At 36.1% G+C, this 22,556-nt stretch overlaps 1 protein-coding gene and 1 pseudogene across 1 annotated transcript; both read left to right on the forward strand.

Moving 5' to 3' along the window:
* The first annotated feature begins 1,279 nt into the window (after positions 1-1,279).
* LOC125221022 (uncharacterized) lies at positions 1,280-10,792 on the forward strand (annotated as a pseudogene).
* Positions 10,793-11,991: 1,199 nt separating this feature from the next.
* On the forward strand, positions 11,992-15,418 carry LOC125219256 (DHHC-type zinc finger family protein). Its single transcript, XM_048121182.2, has 7 exons — positions 11,992-12,410; positions 13,982-14,074; positions 14,156-14,257; positions 14,352-14,420; positions 14,516-14,614; positions 14,685-14,780; positions 14,898-15,418. The coding sequence occupies exons 1-7, from the start codon at positions 12,138-12,140 to the stop codon at positions 15,009-15,011; spliced, it is 846 nt and encodes a 281-aa protein (XP_047977139.1). The 5' UTR covers positions 11,992-12,137; the 3' UTR covers positions 15,012-15,418.
* The last annotated feature ends 7,138 nt before the right edge of the window (positions 15,419-22,556 follow it).

The following is a 22,556-nucleotide window of genomic DNA, read 5'->3' on the forward strand; positions in this document are numbered from 1 at the left end:
AATAATGTACACCGACTAATAATGTAGACATTTAGTATAATAATATAGCTTATCACAACCATCCAATCCAATAATTCAAGGGTTGTGATATTTCCAAGAATATATCAATAGATATTACTTCCTCCTCCAATTGAAATATTTCATAAATATTAATAGGTCCCACATTTCACAAAACTTTTTTCAAATCACTTTTTTCAACAAATTTAAATTGATTTATGTCATAATTTAAATTGTGACAAATCTTGAATTTAAAGTATAATATATCGTGTGTGATCATTGAATTAAGTTCTTTCACTCCAAGATAACATTATTTTTGGACAATTAAGATTAAAAAACATCTTTAATTTAAAGTTAAATATACCATTTAAATTAAAATTTGCTTTAAGATAATTAATCATTAAAATTTAACTAAATATATTTAATTGGATAGCCAAAAGCCCAACATTTAAGTCCATTTAAAACCTAATAAAAAAATGAGCCGTCGACCGTCGACCGTCGCCTTCTTCATCTTATTCTTCTTCCCCATTTTTCCGTTTCTGCATATCTCTCATCTCTCCGTCTTCTTCGAATAGTCTCGCCGCTCAATCGCTTTGCTTCGCTGCCCGCCTGCACATGCCGCCCCATCGCTTTGCCTCGCCAATTCCTCCGCCCTGCTTCACCGCTCGCAGGAACCTGGCCCGCTGCCCTCGCTGTAGTGTGCTCCGTAGTATTTTGGTGGTTCCACCAGCCACCTAACCGGCACCACCGGCGGCGGTTGCATTTCTCTCATTCTCCTTCCTCTTCTTTTTGTTTTCTTTTCACCTTTCTCTCTCGTCCATCATACAGTGGACTATTTTTTCCCCAATAATTTTTGCCATTCAAATTAGTACTTACTGTAAGAAGTTAAATGTCCATTTTGATTGTATAGATTTTTTGTCCACTAATATCTTCCTCTTTTTTGTCCAATAGTTGCAATTTCTTAAAATGATTAAAAGAGTAAACAAAATAACTTCACATTTTCCCTCCAAAAAGGATAAAAATGTCTTTTCAATAAACTGTCCCTTTAGATGAGTATAGATATAGATTAAACAGTGAGCAAATGAATTTTTTTAAAACTTGGCCCATTAATATTAATACTCCTACAATGTAAACAGAGCCGAAGACTATAAAAACAAAATAACAGTGAAATACCAGAAACAGAATCCTGAAGAATATAGCGCCGTCGCTTCTTGTGCACGTCAACTTCTCGGCCATGGCGGCGCTACCGGCAATGAGATATCTACGTCGGGACGGACCTCAGTAAAGCTCAATCCCACATCCCTGCAGTCCAGTATGAAAGTTGATCCCGAAGGATATAGCTCGGAGCTCTCGCTTGTTTACGATCAATTTAAATCGTCTCCCGACCTCTTTCATCAGCAAGCCGCCTTGAATCAATGTTTTTAGCCCATGTTGCGCCCTTTTACCCCAAGGAGTTGGCCCAATTTCCTACTGAATTGGTCCAGATTCTGGAATCTTCGGCCAAGAGTCTGCTCCCGGTGCAATTGACGAAAGCGTTGACACTTTTGGTCAATCGAAAGGTAACTATTTTCTCGGATTGCATTTTTCGAGATTTATGTGAAAACCTGAAGGAATATTGCTTTGTTGCATTTTCTGTGGAATTGGATTATTTTTCTGTGTATTGTTATTGTTAATTAATTGATATTATTAGAATTTAGTAAAATATAAATGCTTATTTTCCTCACTGTTTGGCCATAATTATGCAAAAAGTAACATGGAATATGGTGGCATACTGGAAATGTGTTTTTTAATCATGGTGTGTTATGATCGTTGTTTTTACTATGTGTGTAATTCTAGTCTAGGTACAATGAACAATCTCTAAGTTCTTGGTATGATTTCTTGCATTCCAGATCATAGATATTGCTGAGACACTGCCTGGCAAAGAGTTGCAAAAACTGGCATTTTCCCACGTTATTGAAAGCATTAGGCGGATGAATCAGAAACATAAGAACGATACGAAGAATAAGGCACTCCAGAACATTTTGTTTCGAATGCTGCAGGTGTATAGTGTTTACATGCTTTTGGCTCTCTCATCTCTGATTTTTTCATTTCTGAAGTGTGATGCAACTGATCTTTGTGGAAAATCAGCAAGAGGAAGAAGCAATATCTAAGCGAGCTAATTACCCAGTGTGATCTCCATTGGAGGAAAGTTTGGTGTGATGATAGGACAGCAAATGCTATATGTATGGCATGTTTTCATCCGTCAACAAGGTTTATTTTTTTGTGTTGCTTCATAAGTTATCAGGTTGATATCTAATTGTCTCTATAAATAAATTTACTTTGCAGAATCATGATTGCTGCCTTGTCGTTTCTTCTTGATTTTGAGAAGATCGAAGATAATGATAGTGATGATTCTGACAGCCAAGATGACCAAGCAACCCCACAGCCTCAAGTATTTCTGAGTAAAGAAGCTATATACAAGGTGTGTTTCATTCTTTCAACTGTTTATAGGCTTAGTAATGCGTTTACATCCTCGAGTACTTGACTCATATTTGAGGATTATGCTTTTTAGCTCCATGAATCTCTAAAAAATTGTTTATCTGATATATATGGCTGGTGCTTGAGCCAAGTCCTCGCCAGTTTCTTTTATCAACTTTTCTTGAATTAATTGTTTCAGACATCCATGATATATATGTACCAAATGTTTATGATTTACTTTGAGCAATTTAGGCAAACTTTAAAGGCACACCATCAAGCAAAAAGAAGAAGAAGAAGGCAAAACTGCAGCGTTTTATCCGAAATATGAAGAAGCAGCAGGGTTTATCATCCGAGAAAAGTAACACAAACTACTCCTCACCACTAAACCATTTGATAGATGCACAGGTTTGCTTAATAATGTGCACTGTCTCTTCTCTAATATATTATTCTTTGAAGGTGTTGGGGGAGACTGACACTGGTCAAATTTTGTCCACAGGGTTTTTCCGAGAAGCTATTTTCTCGACTGCAGTCTAGCACCAATGAAAAATTTGAGGTAATTCATTTGTGTACTTTCACATAGGACGATGGCTTGAAAATATATGCTTTAATGACGTGTTAAATATTTTGTTTGTCTTCTCATAGGTTAAAATGATGATGCTTAAAGTAATTGCACGAACTATTGGACTTCACCACCTGATTTTGTTGAACCTCTATTCTTATCTTTTGTTGAACTTCTATTCTTATCTTCAAAAATACGTCCAGGTATGCTTATCCCTAAACGATATAAGTGTTAGAGATCATGGTCAATCGAATAATGGTGTTCAAGTGAAAGAAGACAAACTGCAGAGGAAGTTGAATGGTGTTGAAAAAGGATCTCGGGATGAGTTGGCACTTGGTAAAGGAGGACCACCGAGTGCACAAGGTGATTCAGGTGTGCAACACACCAAAGATAAACTTGAACAATGTACCGAGCAGGACCACCTGAGGACGTGGAAGGACGTTGTAGTGCTTGGTGCAGTGAAGAAGAGATAATTAAGTTTCTGTTATGATTAGCACAAGATTAACATATGATTCTAGATTGTTCCTGGTGATAGTATAAGTATGTAGTATAGCTTTCAAGAGCTGCACGCAGAAAAATAGTTCATATGCTATTTTGAGTATTGAATACAAAATCACTTTCTTCTTCACGATGCTTTCTTGTGTTTTCTTTCATGGTATCAGAGCAGGATCTTTTTGATCCTGGCTCTAGGGACCTATCTTTGCTTTTGTTTCCTAGCTTGAAATGGCAGAATCAAACGATTCAAACGCCAACTCAATCCCCTTTTCTGTTTTGCCTATTTTTTCACAACTCCCACCAATATCAGTGAAGTTAACAGATGGGAACTACCTTATGTGGCAACAACAAGTAGAAGTAGCCGTATGGGGATATGGATTGGAAAGATTTCTCACTGGAGATGCAGTTCCACCACCCCAAATGGTGCCAGATCCAGTTCAAGGTGCGGCAATACCAAATCCAGCCTTCATTACCTGGCAAAGACAAGACCGGAGGGTAGCTGGATGGCTGTTGTCTTCACTATCAGAGGGCGCACTGGTGCTCGTGGTAGAGTTGAGATCTGCAAAAGATATATGGAGAGCTTTGGAGACTAACTTTGCAAGTAGATCCACAGCAAAGGTCATGCAATACCGCCAGCAAATGCAGAATAAGAAAAAGGATTCCCTTCCTATGAGTGAGTTCTTGACTAAAATGAGAACTTATTTTGATCTCCTTGGTTCAGTTGGGTGTAGAGTGTCAGATGGAGAACAAATTCTTCACATCCTGGGGGGTCTTGGACAAGATTATGATCCAGTTGTATGCTCAATCACCTCAAGATCTGATCCTTGGACAGTAGCAGATGTTTGTGCTTTTCTCCTCAGCTTTGAGTCAAGAATGGAAGCAACTAGAGCTCATGCCACTAGTGTTGAAGGATCACAACCCTCACTCAAGCTCCTGCAACAATCTGGCCAGAAAAAGGATGTTACTCCCTACAACAACAAATTTGAAAATAATGGTGGAAGGGGAGGATCCAGGAACCAGAGAAGCGGAAGAAGTGGAGGAAGAGGATTTGGCAGATGAGGAAACAAGATAATCTGCCAACTTTGCGAGAAGCCGGGCTATTCGGCGGCTAAATGCTGACATAGGTTTGAGCAAAACTACGCTCCACCTCAGGCTCAGATAAGGCCAAATCAGCCTTCTCAGCACCAATCCTTCTTCAACCCCTCAGCAAATCTGGTGCAATCTGGAACGAGATCTCCATCAACTCTTTCTTTTGGGAGTTCTCCTGAGTATAACTATGATGTAGGCACTTCTACCAGCTGGTATCCAGATTCTGGAGCTACCAATCATGTGTCAAACGACCTCAGTAATCTCAACATAAGCATGGAGTATACTGGAGGTAAGAACCTACTTCTTGGTAATGGAGAGGCAGTAGCTATAGCGAATATAGGAGAATCTGTGATTCAGCCTCACTCTTCAAATTTTTCAAGAATATTGCATCTTAAAAATCTCCTACATGTTCCTAACATCACCAAGAATCTCCTTAGTGTTTCTCAGTTTGCTAAAGACAATGCAGTATTTTTTGAATTTCACCCTACATTCTATTTTGTTAAAGATTTGCACACCAAGGAAATCGTGCCCAGGGGGGCACTTGAAAAAGGACTCTATCACTTTTTAGTAGATCGTTCTCCAATCAAAGGAAGCTCTAGTTCCAGTAGTTCCAGCCTCTCATCCATTCCAGAAAATCCAACAGCTCATTCTCTTCATATGCAAACTTCAAATTCTAGTAGTAGTTCAATGGCTGATTCAACTCTAGATCTTGCCTTATGGCATAATAGGCTTGGACATCCTACTCTAGATGTAGTGAAGCATGCTTTGAATGGCTGTAATATCCCTTATCAATCAATGAAAAATCATTCTCTTTGTGATCCATGCTCAGTATCAAAAGCTCATAGACTGCCTTATTCTCTATCTCATTCTGATCATGGTGTTGTCCTAGAATTAATTCACAGTGATCTTTGGGGACCATCTTCCATCATTTCCAGAAACGGATTTTCCTATTACATATCATTTGTAGATCATACCACAAGATTCACTTGGATCTATCTCCTGAAACATAAGTCTGATGTATCTGCAGTTTTCAAGCAATTCAAAATTATGGTTGAGACTCAGTTTGATTCAAAGATTAAAATTCTTCAGTCCGATTGGGGTGGAGAGTTTCAGGGTCTGTCTCCTTTTCTGAAAGAGTGTGATATTGTTCATAGGGTCTCTTGCCCTTATACTCCCCAACAAAATGGATTGGCAGAGAGGAAACATAGACACATAGTTGAAACTGGTCTAGCTCTTCTATCTCAGGCTTCTCTCCCACACAAATTTTGGGATGATGCTTTTATTACCGCTACTTATTTAATAAACATGATGCCCTCCAAGATCATCAAAAATATCTCACCTTTTGAGAAACTTCATTCCAGTAAACCAGATTATTCTTCCCTTAGAGTATTTGGTTGTTTGTGCTATCCCCTGATCAGGCCTTACAACAAGCACAAACTGAACTACAGATCAGTAAAAGCTACATTTTTGGAGTATATCACATCTCATAAGGGGTATAAAGCCTTACTTCCTGATGGGAGAGTGATAGTTACTCGAGATATTATCTTTGATGAAAATGTTTTTCCCTATCACTCTATGTCTGAGAAAGGTATAGACCTGGTCTCTTCTAGTCCACAGTCAGCTCCTGTACCCATATCTGCAACCCATATTTTATTTCCTGACCCTCCACCACCACCTTCTCCTACTGATCATAACCCCATTAGTTTTCCTTCATCATCTCATTTTCAGTCAGACTCATCCCCCCTTCAGTCACTCTATCTATACACAACAATTCTCCAGATTTAAATTCCTCTCCAGTTGTTCCCACTGAACCTGAAGCCCCTCCTCAAACCATTCAGTCCACCCATCACATGACTACTAGAGCTAAGGCAGGAATCTACAAGCCAAAAATTTTTACTCTTGCTCTTTCTCCTAACATGTTGCCTAGGTCTGCTCTAGAAGCCATTTTAATTCCAATTTGGGAAGCTGCTATGCTTGCTGAGTTTATTGCTCTCTTAAAGAATGGTACTTGGGTTCTAACAACATTGCCTCCGGGGAAGAACCTCATTGGTTGCACTTGGATTTTTAAATTGAAATTTCACATTTCTGGTGACATAGCCAGGCATAAGGCTAGGCTTGTGGCTCAGGTGCTCTCTCAACAACCTGGTTTTGATTTCAATGAGACCTTCAGTCCGGTGGTGAAGCCTACTACAATTAGAGTTATTCTATGTTTGGCAGTTTCTCTTGGTTGGCTTGTGACTCATTTGGATGTTAATAATGCATTTCTAAATGGTGATCTTGGGGAGGACATTTATATGAAACAACCTTTTGGTTTCGAGCAAGGTGGACCTCATTTGGTTTGCAAGTTGAAGAAAGCCATATATGGCCTCAAACAAGCTTCAAGGGCATGGTTTTTCACTATATATTCTGTGTGGGTTTCACTCAATCTAAGGCTGATGCCTCAATGTTCTTCAGAAAGAGGGGTGATGAGGTGATATACCTTCTAATCTATGTTGATGATATGCTAATAACAGGTAATTCGACTTCCTCAATTCAAAGAGTGATCTCACAGTTGAACTCCCATTTTTCTTTAAAAGATCTTGGGGAGGTGAATCTGTTTCTTGGTGTTGAGATTGTCAAAACTGATAATGGCCTACATCTTTGCAAATCTGCCTACATCAAAGATCTGTTAAAGAAAGCAAACATGGTTGGAGCGAAAGGCTACCCTACACCTATGGTTTCTGGATGTGAATTGAGTAAGAATGTTGGTGAACCTTTGAATGATCAGAAACTATACAGAAGTGTAGTAGGCGCATTGCAGTATGCTGCAATCACCAGACAGACATCAACTTTGCTGTAAACAAAGTGAGTCAGTACATAGGTGTAGAGTGGAATCATTCAGGCACTATACAGAAGGCTACCCTACACCTATGGTTTCTGGATGTGAATTGAGTAAGAATGTTGGTGAACCTTTGAATGATCTGCTACTATACAGAAGTGTAGTAGGCGCATTGCAGTATGCTGCAATCACCAGACAGACATCAACTTTGCTGTAAACAAAGTGAGTCAGTACATAGGTGTAGAGTCAGTACATAGGTGTAGAGTGGAATCATCTCCTTTAGACACTCATTGGAGAGTAGAGAAGAGGATTCTTAGATACTTATCAGGCACTATTGATTATGGAATTCAGATCACTAAGTCGAGTGGAATCATTTCTGCCTTCTCTGACTCAGATTGGGCTACAGACTTAGATGATAGAAGATCTACAAGCGGGTACTGCACTTATTTTGGGAGAAACCTCATTTCTTGGTGTGTTAAAAAGCAAAATGTGGTGGCAAGATCCAGCATCGAAGCAGAGTACAGAAGCCTAGTGCAGGCAGCGTCTTAAGTCAGTTGGTTGGACTTATTGCTGAATGAGTTGAAGATTGGAAGTAAGAAGAGTCCTGTGATTTGGATGGATAACATGAGTGCAATGGCACTTGCATCTAATCCTGTTCTACGTGCACGTACTAAGCATATAGAACTTGATGTTCATTTTGTTAGAGATAAAGTCTTGGGAAAGAGATCGAATTGAGACATGTTCCAACATAGGATCAAATTGCAGACATCTTTACGAAGCCTTTGCATAGACAATCCTTCGTGAAGCTTAGAGACAGACTGGGTGTAGTGTCTCTATCTACGCTCGGATTGAGGGGGCGTGTTAGAGATCATGGCCAATCGAATAATGGTGTTCAAGTGGAAGAAGACAAACTGCAGAGGAAGTTGAATGGTGTTGAAAAAGGATCTCGGGATGAGTTGGCACTTGGTAAAGGAGGACCACCGAGTGCACAAGATGATACAGGTGTGCAACACACCAAAGATAAACTTGAGCAATGTACCGAGCAAGACCACCTGAGGACGTGGAAGGACGTTGTAGTGCTTGGTGCAGTGAAGAAGAGATAATTAAGTTTCTGTTATGATTAGCACAAGATTAATATATGATTCTAGATTGTTCCTGGTGATAGTATAAGTATGTAGTATAGCTTTCAAGAGCTGCACGCAGAAAAACAGTTCATATGCTATTTTGAGTATTGAATACAAAATCACTTTCTTCTTCACGATGCTTTCTTGTGTATTCTTTCAATAAGGAGGGTATTCATCCTGATATTTATCCAAGTCTGCTTGTATTCACTGTAGCAACATCAACCAGATCTTACTACTCTACTTGCAGCAGCTGTTCAAGCCTGCCACGAAATGGTAACCTCAATTTTATTGGCCGAATTTATGTGTTTTCTGTTCTTGATTCCTCATGAGCTTATCTTATTTTCTGGATAGTATTCTCATTCTGTCATTCATACATTTTGGATTCTTTATACTAGGTACCACCTGATGCAGTTGAGCCATTGTTTAAGCAAATAGTAAACCAGTTTGTACATGATCGATCGCGACCCGAGGTACCATTGTGCTTTATTAAGAGGAACCTGGAGTTCAGTGTATCTTGAGTATCTTACAATTTTCATCTTCCTTTTTTTCCGGAAAATCACTGTTGGTTTGAATGTAGTTCGCGAAATATGTCTTCGCATGCCTTTGGTAAGTTCATAATAGTTTTGAAGTATGTTGTTAGAAATGTAGTTGCAGAGACTAACTATGCATTTTGCTCCTAATTTCAGTTGATGACTGAAGAACTGTTACAAGACCTTGTATTATATAGAAAGTCACATGAGAAAGCAGTTTCTGCTTCTGCTCGATCACTTCTTACACTATTTAGAAAGGTATATATCTCTCTCCACCCCTTGTGATTGTCTTTACTCAAGTAAGCACCTTTATTGGAAAATCACTTGTGTTGTGTCGGGATTTATTTCATAGAATCTGAAATTTTGGTTTCTAGATTTGCCCATCATTGCTAGTCAAGAAGGATAGAGGGAGGCCTGCTGAACTTAAAGCTAAACCTAAAGCCTGGCGTGGTGCATGTTGAGAGCAATATCCCAGGCATTGAGCTATTGGAAGAAGAAGATCAAGGGAGCCTATTATCAAAGTCAGCGACATGTTACATTCATATAGAAACACACAACCCTTTGGGATACTAGCCAAAAAAAAAAGTCTTCATTCAGAATTAAGAAGCACAAACCTTCAGCTCTCTGATTCTTTGGAAGTCCTCGTTGGAAAGAATTCCATCATTTGAGGATGAAGTGAAGTTTCCTGCTAATTTCTTCAAAGCACGAAGACTGTTATTGGCAGCATTCAACTGTCCCTCAAAATAAGAGAACTTGCTTTTCTTCTGTTTTAGTTTATTGCTATCAACATCAGCCTCCTTCCCAATACTATTATTGGTTTCTAGTAAATCATCATCTTCACTCTCTACATCACTGATTTCACTAGCACCGTCAACACTGTAATCAATATCATCTCCATCAGAATCTTCATCATCTTCGCCGCTTTCATCACTGCCATCAACCAATTCATCATAAGAGCCAATGGAGCCCCCGCCATCACTTTCGCATCCTCCATCATCTTCAACAAGATCAACAGAATCATCTCCTTGGCTATCATCCCCATCAATACCTCAGACCAGCTTAGCCTCAAGAGGGTAGATGCTGCAACACTCGAAGTGAGCTCTCCTATTTCATATCAATCACACGCAACATGATATTTGTTTCAAGTACCCTGATAAATAAAAGGAGATTCCGATTAGAAATGACACAGTTCGTTTAATATCTTCCTTTTTAGGAAATTCAAGCTTCATTAATTGAGTATTCAAGTTGGAGCATTATATTATTTATTCCTTACCAATCTTAGTTCTTCTTCTCTTATTTTAGTGAATACAAATCTAATGCATTTGCTATTGTGCATCAGGCAAACATAAAGAGGAAGCTGATAAAGGAAGAAAAATTGGCATTGATCAGAGAAAGAAGGGAAGACAGAGGGAAATATCAAGCCTGGAGCTCTCTAAAGAAGAAAAATGTATGTTACCTATGCTGTAAGAACTTCATGATCAGAGAGGGACCTTTTGATTCCACATCGTAAGCAAGATTGTTTTCATGATTATATACCAGTCTAGGTGTTTTTTATACGTATCATTGTTGGACAGACTGGTGGTTTAAGCAATCGGGAAAAGGAGCACAAAAAGTCATGCCTGATGCCGCAAGAAAAGGCAGGATATCAAGAACGCGCCAACAGAAGAAGATAAAACAAAAACATTCAGATAAACAATTCCGTGGAAGGAAAGTATGGAAATGATATGCGGTCTGGGTAATCTTGGTTTGTGTTTTATGCATACATCTTCGAAATCTAGATCATATGTTGACCCAATGCTTATCAGTTCATCTAGAGAATGTCTGGAGTTGAGTATCGCACAACACACTAAATCACTCACGTCAACCCTCATTGGTGATCTAATTAAATCCTTTTTTTTTCGTAATTTCTTTCAAGACTTGTGTGTCTTGTATTGCTATCGACTATCGTGTTGGACAAATTTTCGTCTGGGCAAACTAGAAGTCAAGATCATAGAATTTTGTCTTGAAATCATCTCCTCCGACCTCACACTGAGAGCAACCACATAAGTTTGAGTATCTTTCCTTAGAATTTTAGATTTGAATCATGAGCTTAAGAGAGTTTTGTGTTGTTAATTTTTAATTCTACAAGTGCGTTGTTTTGTGGAATCAGGAAGTGGTTCATAAATATTTGCATGTATCGTACTAAATTTTTTTGGGTTATTCTTCTCAATATGAGATAACGTAGATATCACCCATAAATGAATAATACGTATACACTTTCAATTTTGACTCATATTCTTATAGTACCTATAAGATAATAAAGCAATTAATTGCAATATATAACAATTTAATTATCTTCGTAATTTATTGGCGCATAGTTTGAAATTTGCACAAATATTACTCCTACTATGTAGTACTTACTAGTTAGTAGCAGATCTAGGATCAGAAATAGAAGGAGCGAAATCTATAGTATCAACTTGATTTAGTGCGAATGTGGCTTTTTTTTCAGTGTTTGGGCAACACCAGAGGCAAACGAAGAGGGCGGACATGGTAATTTTACGTTCCGATAAGGAGAAATTAATCACACGGAGGGGGTGACCGCTCCTTCTTGTCCCCCAGATCCGTCAGGGGTATTTACATTTCACTTTAACATATATCGTCATGTATATTTAAACACTTTAACTTTTTAAAGGCCTAATGTAAAAAATATAAAAATGATGGTTTTTTTACTAATATTAAACCGTAATAAACATTTTGTGCCTATATAAAAAATAATATTGGAATTATCCGACAAAAAATTGACTTTATCTAAAAATGTGGAGTAATTAAAATGAATCACGATTCACGAATGAAAACATTTTTATGTGAATTTTAAACATTTAATACGGAATTGGACAAAATGCTAATAAAAATAAAAAGAAAACTGGAAAAATTTAAAACCCATTAAAGAAATAAAAGTGGCAGCATCGGCAAACCGCACCAAATTAAAACCCCAACCAGATTTCAGGCCCACTCGCCGGGGACGCCGCCGTAATCCGCCATTACGCCGGCGCCTCCGTCTCTTGGCAGTTCGGTGAAAGATCAACGGAATGGGGCGCACGTGCAAGTTCTCATTCCACGTCGCCGTCGTCGCCGCGGCAATCTTCTACATCTATTTCTCCACGGTGTTCGTCTTCATTGACCGCTGGTTTGGCCTCGGATCCTCTCCCGGCATGCTAAACGCCGCCGTTTTCACTTTCATTGCACTCGTGAGCATATCCAGCTACCGCCGCGCCATTTACACCGATCCGGGTCGGGTCCCGAGCTCATTTGTGCCCGATGTTGAGGACGCCGACACCCCGATCCACGAGATCAAGCGCAAAGTTAGTCATTCTTTTGTTTTTCTTCTGTTTCGCCTATTATTTTGAATGTCTTCTTACGGTATTTCCCTCGTGATTTTGTTGCCTTGGAGGAATTTGGGCGTTTTAAGTTAGTGCGGAATTCTTGCCAAAATTGATACTCCTATTTCTCTCGCCTTTTCCAGAATTGCTGTTGTATTCTGAAATGTCTGCTTAAATCTAATGCATGTGCTGATTCCGCTGATTTCGGAGTTGTTTGTGAACTAGTATTATACAGCTGTCAAATAATCTGCAGCTTTTTCAATACTTGAGTCATTTTAGTTTGTCCAGTGCTGATTCTAGCCATGTCCCTTGTGATTTAAAATTTTCTCTTACTTTCATTCTATTGTATTTGAAAATTAGGTTTGTCCCCATGTTTTTTGGAGTTTGTTCTGGAATTGATATTAGAAAGCTAGATCAAATGTTTTATGCTGATTGGTCTACAAAATTGGACTTTGATAGGCAGAAATCAATCCCTAAAGATTGGAATCATCACGATGCTGATTGGTGGTGTTAGCTTATTTGGCCTTGGCTTAAATTTGTTGCCTTGATTTTTTTTGGGATTATGTGATGTCATTCAATGGTTACAACCGTGTCATAAAGTTGGGGTCTTGAATTTCTTTCTCTTGAAAAATGCAAATTGAATTTGAAGTTAGCATAGTTCTACCAAATATGGTTACCAGACAGTAGAAATACTGGTTTCGAGTTTTCATTGTTGTTGTTGTGTTTCGTCCTTGTATGAGAGCCAAATGTCAGTTTTTGAAATTCTATTTTTCCTATCCTGCTCAGCACGTTAGTATAGTCCTTTTTCTTTAGGTGGGACTTTTGGCCACTTACATTAGTTTGTAACATAAGCTTGTTGATAGGTTATCATAATAGCGGTGGTGTCGTTTATAGTTCATTCATTGAGCCCTCGAATCAAATTCTGTTTGATGCGCGGCAACATTTAAATTGAACTCTATTGTGGTAAGGCCCCTTTGGAGATGTCTTTATTGTTGTGTTTCTATGTTGGGTTCTGTTGGTCTAACAGATGGCGTTTCTTGCTACCCAATATATGCAAGCAAGATGTCAGTGGCTTAAGTTACATTCCCCATACTGCATGAACTGTTGATATAGTCATTTTCTTTAGGCTGGTGCTTGTGGTTGGTGGCACTAGTCTATAACTCGAGTTTGTTTGTACTAGGTCGTCATCATAATGGTCATTGCGTCATTTTTAGCTCATTTATCGTGTTTCCAGATGAAATTCTATATGTAACTTTTAACTTCAGAAAATTAGTTCACATGAAATTTGTTTCCTTGATATTATCAACCTTTAAGTGATAGCATTTGGCAATTTAAATGGGTACTATTAGATACTTGCTTAAATTGCTCTTAAGATAGCCTTTCGGATTAGGTAGAATACTCTAACTATTGGAAACGTGAACGCATTTGTTCAGACAGCAACATTTACTTAAGTGATTCTTTTTCGTCTTTTTCCTGTAGTTTATTTGGTGCTGGATGTGGAAGGGCATGATTCTTAAATATGATTTCCTGAAGTTCTTCAGAATTGTCTGCAGGGTGGTGATTTGAGGTACTGCCAGAAGTGTTCGCACTATAAGCCTCCTCGGGCCCATCATTGCCGCATCTGTAATAGATGTGTTTTACGAATGGTATGCCCAATCCATGTAATGCTTCTCCATTTTCTCGACTGCCCTGTATAATGCTGTTAAACAGTTGCCTCTTGATGCTAGGATCACCATTGTGTTTGGATGAATAACTGTGTGGGGCACGGAAACTACAAGATCTTCTTTGTCTTTGTGTTTTATGCTGTTCTTGCTTGCGTATACTCCCTGGTACGCTTTACTTTGTGATGCACCCTTGTTACCTTTGTCTCGTCTGCATTCACGCTTTGATATGAATCATTTTATCGACCTTGTGTTATTTTAGGTATTGCTTGTTGGAAGTGCGACAGTTGATTCTCATCAAGACGCTGAAGACTCTTCCAGAATAATACATGTGATTACTTCTAAGTTTGTTTTTTGTTTTTTGTTCTATTGCTTTCTCTGGATTTATATTCTTTGTTGTTGGACTGACTAATGATCTATATACAGGTAATTTCAGGTTTACTGTTGGTACCCTTGTGTTTGGCGCTAGGATTTTTCCTCGGGTGGCACTTCTATCTTATTTTACAAAACAAGACTACAATCGAGGTTCTTATAGTAGTTTCCTTCTACTTTTCGGCCAAAAAGAGTAGTCTTAATTTATTTTTTGCCTTGCCAGTACTATGAAGGTGTAAGAGCGATGTGGCTTGCCGAGAAAGGAGGCCAGATCTATTCACATCCATATGATATTGGCACTTTTGAGAATTTGACAGCAGTTAGTGCTCTTTCTGTCTCTTGTTTGCTGCTTCAAGATCCTTTAGTACCATCTTTCTGGAAAACTCGAAAAGAATTTTACTTGTCAAACCTAATTGGTTGTCTTCATCTCCTACAGATTCTGGGTCCAAAAGTTCTGTGCTGGCTTTGCCCCACTTCAGGACATATTGGGTCTGGCCTTCGTTTCAAAACCAAATACGATGCCATCATGGGATTGTCGACTCCAGATTGAAGACGAGTCTGTGGCCTCAGATGATATACACTCAATACTCTGCTGATGATGGTAAAGGATAGTTGCAAAATTCAAACATGTAGTATTAACCAAAAATAGTCTTGTAGCTGAGGTCAGTAAGCTTTCTCCTGTTCGAGCTGTAGCGTGTTGTATCATGTAGGTTTTGTTTCATGCCCACTTCTCCGCGTTGAGTTGGAAGTTTGAGCTTCCCTCCGGTAATCTGTATAGAAGATTTACAGCATTCTGATGTACAAAAAGGCACTTAGCACCCCAGTTGGCCTATACAAGTAGAGGAGCAGGAAACTGTAATCATCTGATCACCAAACATTTTTCTTGCAATACATGGTTTGTATAATTTGATCTGATTACATTTTTAGATCCCAGGTATTTCCAATTGTTTGTATTTACATGGTCCGCTAACTTAGGTCAGTAGCCCTGCTGCACAATCTCAAACACAGATTTAACCTGATAATTAAAACTTAAAATTCTTAAAAACGAAATTAAAGATACATAGTAGTAATAAAACTAGATCTTAAAATCTCGCCATTTTCATTTATAATTTTTAAAAGAAAAGTTAAAATAAATGCAAATATGAAGTATGAAATAAATTATTTCCTTTGTATTTGATTTAAAGACCCGTTTTGATTCGGGGGATGTTTTAAAATATTTTTTTTACTTTCTAAAAAAAATGAGTGGTTTGTTAGTCATATTTTTATATATTGATTTTCTAATGAAATATGAGCGTAATGATTTAATGGATTGTGCGTCCACACCTTTAAACTACGGACGTACCGAAATATGATAAAATATGACATTATTGTACGTAGAGAGATGGTAGTAGTGTTTCTTATGCAGCCCATTTCAGTCCAGCCCTGAGCTAAACCAAATTTATTAGTAGAAAAAACAGTTCAGCCCACTTCAGTTATGACCAAACTAGGCAGCTAACTGAGTCTTCCTGGCTGGCCTACCCAGAAATAATTTTGCAGTGCCAAAATCGATTTTTTTTTTCAACGACAGAAAGAGCTAAAATAAACAAAAATTGCTACAATGTATAAATCATATATGAATATTTTAGGTTGGGGTGTTTCAACGAACCCAAGCACCATTAAAATTCGCCACGAATCACGATTACCATCTTGCTGCATCATGTCTAATTTCTCTTTAATCGTTGTTGTTTTTTTTTATTTTTATATAACTTTAGCGTTCTTATCGATTCGAATTGTTGAAGCTGCGACTTTGATAATGCTAGAGTTAATATTCTCTGAGTTTATATTCTTGAATGAACATAATGGATTATTTCTTGCAGTTCTGCTGACTTTTACTTTTACTTTGATCTAAATCAATGAAGAAATTACATGGAGTTAGTTAGGGGCTTAAGCCCCTACTGAATTAAAATACTCTATATTTTCATTTATATAACATCGTCAAATTTTTTATAATTTATATTAATTATTATGTAAAAATTCCTATTAATTATCACAATAAAACATAGAGTAATTGTGCGTCGATCCCTGATCCGAATTATTCTTGAAACTGCAAAAAAGGTGAGATACATCATACAAGTTGAATTTCTGTCGAAACCAATCATATTCTATTAATATTAAATTAAAAAAAGCGCATTCTCATTTAATAATTAGTTAGGACTATCCAACCTAAATAAAAAACTACGAATTTGATTGGTTTTTTTTATAATAATTGTAATAATAATAGTTAATATTTTTGATCCAGATCACACTATCAAAATTAGTGGGCCGTGCCATTTTGAGATGGATAAGGTCATGAGATTGGCATCAACAATTAGTAGACTATTCAAAATTTATAATTCATTCGTCCCATAAAAGTTAAGTAGTATTTCTTTTTAGTCCGTCCCAATAAAGTGAGTCATTTTCTTTTTTAACAAAAGACAAAACATCTAATCATTCTTACTTTATCCATCATCATTTACTTTACTCTTTCTTATCTTTTCTACTTTTTTCATCTCTCCTATTTATTTAATATAAATTCTTAATCTCTGTGCCCAAAAGTTTTATCTCAACTTTTATGGGACAGGGGCACTGATGGAGGCAATTCAAAACAAGGGGGGATGGTGGTTCCCCCAAATTTTTTTCCTTTTCACTACTATTATTATTATATATATAATTTTATTAGTAATGTATTTTATAAATTTTTCAAAAAGATAGCTGTGAATATTGAAGGAAGAATCGTCTAAGGAAATAAAATAAAATATAAGCTTGCTTCCTAGAGATGACTTCTCTTCTTTTGACAAAGAAAGTGTATTCAAACTTGCAAATTTTTATCCTTCCAATTTTTCAAGTATTGATTTGAGATCTCTTGATTGTCAACTTGATATACTCATGGAGAATATGAGAAGAGATAATGGCTTTCAGAATTTGCAAGATCTTAGTTCTTTTTCAATGAAGCTTTTTGAAACAAAGAGGGATGTGGCTTACCCCTTTGTCTTTTTGCTTATCAAGTTGATTTTGATTCTTTCAGTTGCTACCGCAAGGGTAGAGAGAGTATTTTCTGGAATGACGTTTGTAAGAATAAGTTGCGAAATAAAATTGGTGATCAACCTGATGATTGTTTGGTAACTTACATTGAGAAAAAAAATGTTTCTACAAGTCTCTGATGATGATATAGCCCATCACCTTGAGAAAATGAAGACTCGTAGAAAAATAAATTAGATGTTATGTATAGTTTTTGGTTTATTTTATTTTAAAATACATGAGTTAAAAATTGAATAATATTTCAAATATTATTTTACCATTATTTTTTTATTTTCTTAGTGTTATTTAATTATTTATCATACGACTCGTACCCTAGATGATAAATCCTGGATCCACCACTGGACGAAGGGAGTAACTTTTGTGGCTTACTTGCTGCAAACTGCCATCTTTTAGAAAAAGAAATCTTATTTTCATGGGACTTTTGTAATAATAAGCACTCGTTAATGAACATATGTTATACTACTCCACACATATTTGTGGTTGTAAGAAAACACTAAGCTTAAGTTTTGTTTGCTCCACACTTGTAGTATATTTTATGGTTTAGTGGTCACGAGATTTTACACTAGTTTTTAATTTTTATGGTTATTTAAAAGATTTACGTTAAATAGTATTCCATATATTATGATGTGATGGGATGTCATCAACTATAAATTATAACACATGAGATGAGCCAATGACAGCCACGAAATATGCTTAATTATCATTCGAACCATATATATAAAAGTATAGAAGTGGTATAAGAAAAGGCCAATTTCTGAGTAGGAGTTGACACTAATTTTGTTCATTTTTATGTGGATGACCTTATGTTGATGGACAAATGGCTGTAATGACAATAAAAATGGGAATTTATGGCTTTTGAGCTATATATGACAGAGGAATCCTATGTAAAGTGACACATATTTTATTGCTTCCATGTAGGATAGACATTGAAAACTTATCTGTTTTGTGGCATGGAAATTAATAGTTAATTAATTGTGTACACTTTGCCATCAAAAGAGATTAGACGTGACTCAAGTAATCTGTACGAGGCTAGCTAATCCTAATTACTCCATACATAAAGTATAAGATATGAATTATTATAATAATATAATAAAGAGATAGATTTTGCCAAGGGTCCATTTATTTTGGACATGGATTTTAAGAAAATTATATTTTTTGAGTTAAGCGGGGAGAATAAAATATAAGCGGAGAAAAAGTAGGAGATATAAGAGTGTCCACAATACCAACGCCGCAACGCCTATGGCTGCCCTGGGGAGCGCCACAGTAGAGGAGAGAGCGCCGAGGAGGCGGCGAGGACGGGGCGGTGGAGCGGCGGTCAAAAATGTTTTTTTTTTTTTTGACATTTTCTTAATTTATTTTGTGATGACTAGGCAGGCAAGTTTTTGTGGCTGTGCCGCCTTATTGTGGACACTCTAAAGAGAGAATAAAGTATAAATATAAAGGTGTTGCTTTTTGCCAAAAAAAAAAGAAAAAAAAATTCGATTACTTACAGTGGAACAACCAAAATGAGAAGTTCATTACTTATAGTGGAATGGACGAAGTATGCCAAGATGATAACAAGATCATGTTAAAATTTAAGATAGAGTAAGACTAGATAAACTGTTCAGGAGTAGTAATTATCATAAAATTAGTTTGGTGTTTAGCATCCTAGATTATGTATATCAAAGTAAATGCTATTGATAATTGGGAAAAATAGTAGGAGTATTAGTTTATATTGGTGATACTTAGGCATTTTATTTGTGATTCATTAGTCTACATTAGTTAATTGAGGAAAAAGTGTGGTGGTTTAATTAATCAACATATTAGGCTGTATCTGACTAAATTGAATAAATTAAATATATTACTCCATTCGTCCCATAAAAATATGTGCACTTTCCATTTTCGTCTGTCCCATAAAAATATGTGCATTCCAATTTTTGAAAAGTTATATCAATTTAATAATGTAGGTTCAACTATCCCCTAATACTACTTTAACTATCATTCCCCTCCTCTCTCTTACTTTACTATACCAGTCTTCTCTCTCTTACTTAACCAATTTTTTCTTAATTCTCATGTCGTCCCAAATATACATATTTTTTTGGGATGGAGGGAGCATGATTTAATTTGGCTAATTTGATACTAATCAATGAATTTACTAATTTGTATAATCCCTGTCGATTGATTGATGAACAATGAGGAATCAATTAGGAAAACGTTGTGGAAGCTTTGATAAAACTGGATAGATGATCAGATAGATTGAGTGGATGTTCACCCAACCTAAATGAATTTAAGAATGTGGAGTAGTAAAATGACGCCAAAGAAGTATGATTATTGACTCAAAGAAAGATTGTCCAAATTTTGGTTGAACTTGACCTTTAAATAGGTAAGAGACATCCTAAAACTAAAAGGAAAATCTAATTTGCAGAAAAGCATTTCAAACCAATTAATAATAGTCAATAACTTTATATCTATTTACTCTATTTAAAGGAAACACTAATTTATATATAAGCAAAGCAAATTAAGCCAATTAATATTAATCATTAATTTTTCATCTACTTATTCTATTAACTAGGAAAATAAATATCCACGAAAAACAACTTAACAACGATGATTTCATCATTTATCATTGCCTTTCATTGTGGTTGAATTTATTGACTTATAAATTGATGGGAATGTATGTCTTCAAAATTGAGTATTGCTAAACAAGTTGAGTCAATTTAAATAGATTTCACGGTGAAAATAGTCATTGGATTGACATCTATTCCATTGGAGGAGGCCCAGAGGTCCAAGTGGGATTCTTAATTCATAAGACTCTGCCTCATCTTAATTGAGCTTAGTTTTACAAGGCATTTATGAAGGAAGTCAATTTCATGGATCAAAGGTTCATATGTTTTGGTATCTAGAGCCATAAGTTTTTGCCTTGCAAGAGTTTGGTTGGATTCCTCATTTTCCTTGTATGATCGGAATAGGAGTAGTTAGAGATAATGGTTGAATCTGAAATTCTAACCATATGTAATATGTTGTTGTTCAGTGGTGTGTCTACAAAAATATAGCTCAACATTCCTTGATTAGTTGGTCCATTGATTGGCTGAATATTAGTATTACGTACCATGCTTTGGAAATTAATAGTTAAATTGCGGATCAATTCCTAAAGCTAATTTGTCGAGGATATATTTTCCCTATTTGAGGAGTGTGTGTTTCCTAGCCCACTATTGTTTAATTAAGCCTTTAATTATGAGTGATATTAGGTGAGGATTGGGAATAGGGAGCATTAATTGGAAAGTGAGCTCTTCATAATAACCTTCCTACTTGCGTGTGTGTTGGTTTTTTTGCAAACCACAATGGGACTTGCCCCTCCCTAGTTGTTCATATTTTGCTTGTGTAGTTCCACCATATTGTTAGGGATTTGCAATGGAAGACTTATATAACAAATCAAATAAATTAAAAAAAAAAATTATTTGGTCGATTGTATAATTAATTGCTTTCATGCTTAAACAATTAATTACATACTTAGAACGCAAATTATTCATATAAGGAATTAAATCCTATAGTTTGATCAAACTTATAGGACTAGTTCTAGAAATGAAATAGAAATTGGCTTGAATAAAAGTTGAGAAATTTGAATCCGTTAAGGGAATTTTGGAAAGTTATCTTTGTTGAGGGCTCGAGGCTAGGGATTTTGATGTATTCTGAAAGATATACTATGTCTCATGTCTCGTCTTCAATTTATAGAGTTTTAATAGGTCGGATTAGGGATCTATTTACTGAGGTCACAGAACTTTAATTTCACTAATTAAATTAAACTTAAATTTAATTTGAAGTCAACAAAATATTAAAAAGAATTTCTAAAAATATAACTTATGCAATGGTTTAAATTCTAACTTCTCCAAACTATTTAGATAAGGACGATAGGATAGCATAAACAAACAAATTATGATTAAAAAACTGATCCTCTATCCATTCTCTAATAAATTAAAAATAGTTAAATTTCTTCATACTCAACATTCTGCATGTGACATGTAGATTATGGATAAACTAATATAATTATTTAGTTATTATTTGTAGAGCTAGGGCTTTCATTGCAATAATTGTAGAAATACATCATCTAAATCATGTAGCAAGGGTTGAAAATAATATATTACATGTGTACACAGTACATATATATTACTATTACATTAATAGTAGTTTTTTGTACATACATCTAAACTACATTATTGGCGATCTTGGGCTTCAAAAGGCAACTCGATTGTGATCAATTATGACAAGATCCACAATCCATGAAAAATGAGCACTTATCTTCAAGCAATAAATCATTTTATTTTTCTAAGAACAATATTATTTGTGGACCATCTCTTAAACTAGACTAATAAGTGTTAAATATTTATCTCATTTATAAACTTACTTTAATTAGTATTACCTTCGTCCTTGAAAGTTTCACACAGTTTATCGTTTCGATTCGTCCTTGAACTTTTTACCATTTTTGGTAGTGGACCTCATATTCCACAACTCATTCCTACTCACATTTTATTATAAAACTAATACTCCCACCAACTTTTTCAACTCACTTTCCATTACATTTCTTAAAACTCGTGCCGGATCAAAGTGTGTCAATATTTGGGGGACGGATGTAGTTATGACGAAGATAATCAAAAATGATTTTAAGGCGTGTAATTTGGGAGCTTCATTCCTAGTTAATAATTCAAACATCATAAGAAAAATAATTGTTGGATTCGAATTCAGGGCAAATAATTGCAAGTTCATTCATCTCACTACTCAATTATCTAATACTAATAAAAAAAACTTGATTTGTTCTGCTTTTAACTTTAAACAAATGAATAAAAAGAGTAATCGAATATATTTGTTGATGTATCATTATGAAAGTAAATGTACTATAAAATAAAAAATAATACTCATATGAACGGATGCAAATATGCTCACGAAAATAGATGGAATATATTTTTCGTGTTACATATTTTACACAAAAAAACTATTTCATGATGCAAGATATAGAAATGTTTAAATTTTGGCACAAGTATTTATTCATTGAATATAAGTATAT

The sequence above is a fragment of the Salvia hispanica genome, chromosome 1 (genome assembly GCF_029641045.1).
Source record: "Salvia hispanica isolate PSC_SH4W2 chromosome 1, Shi_PSC_v1, whole genome shotgun sequence".
Classification (NCBI taxonomy): domain Eukaryota; kingdom Viridiplantae; phylum Streptophyta; class Magnoliopsida; order Lamiales; family Lamiaceae; genus Salvia; species Salvia hispanica.

Coding starts and splice junctions, on each gene's coding strand:
- LOC125219256 (XM_048121182.2), top strand. CDS start 12,138: ATGGGGCGCACGTGCAAGTTCTCATTCCACGTCGCCGTCGTCGCCGCG. Junction 14,421..14,515: donor ACTCTTCCAGAATAATACAT/GTGATTACTTCT, acceptor ATCTATATACAG/GTAATTTCAGGTTTACTGTT. Junction 14,615..14,684: donor AAAACAAGACTACAATCGAG/GTTCTTATAGTA, acceptor TTGCCTTGCCAG/TACTATGAAGGTGTAAGAGC.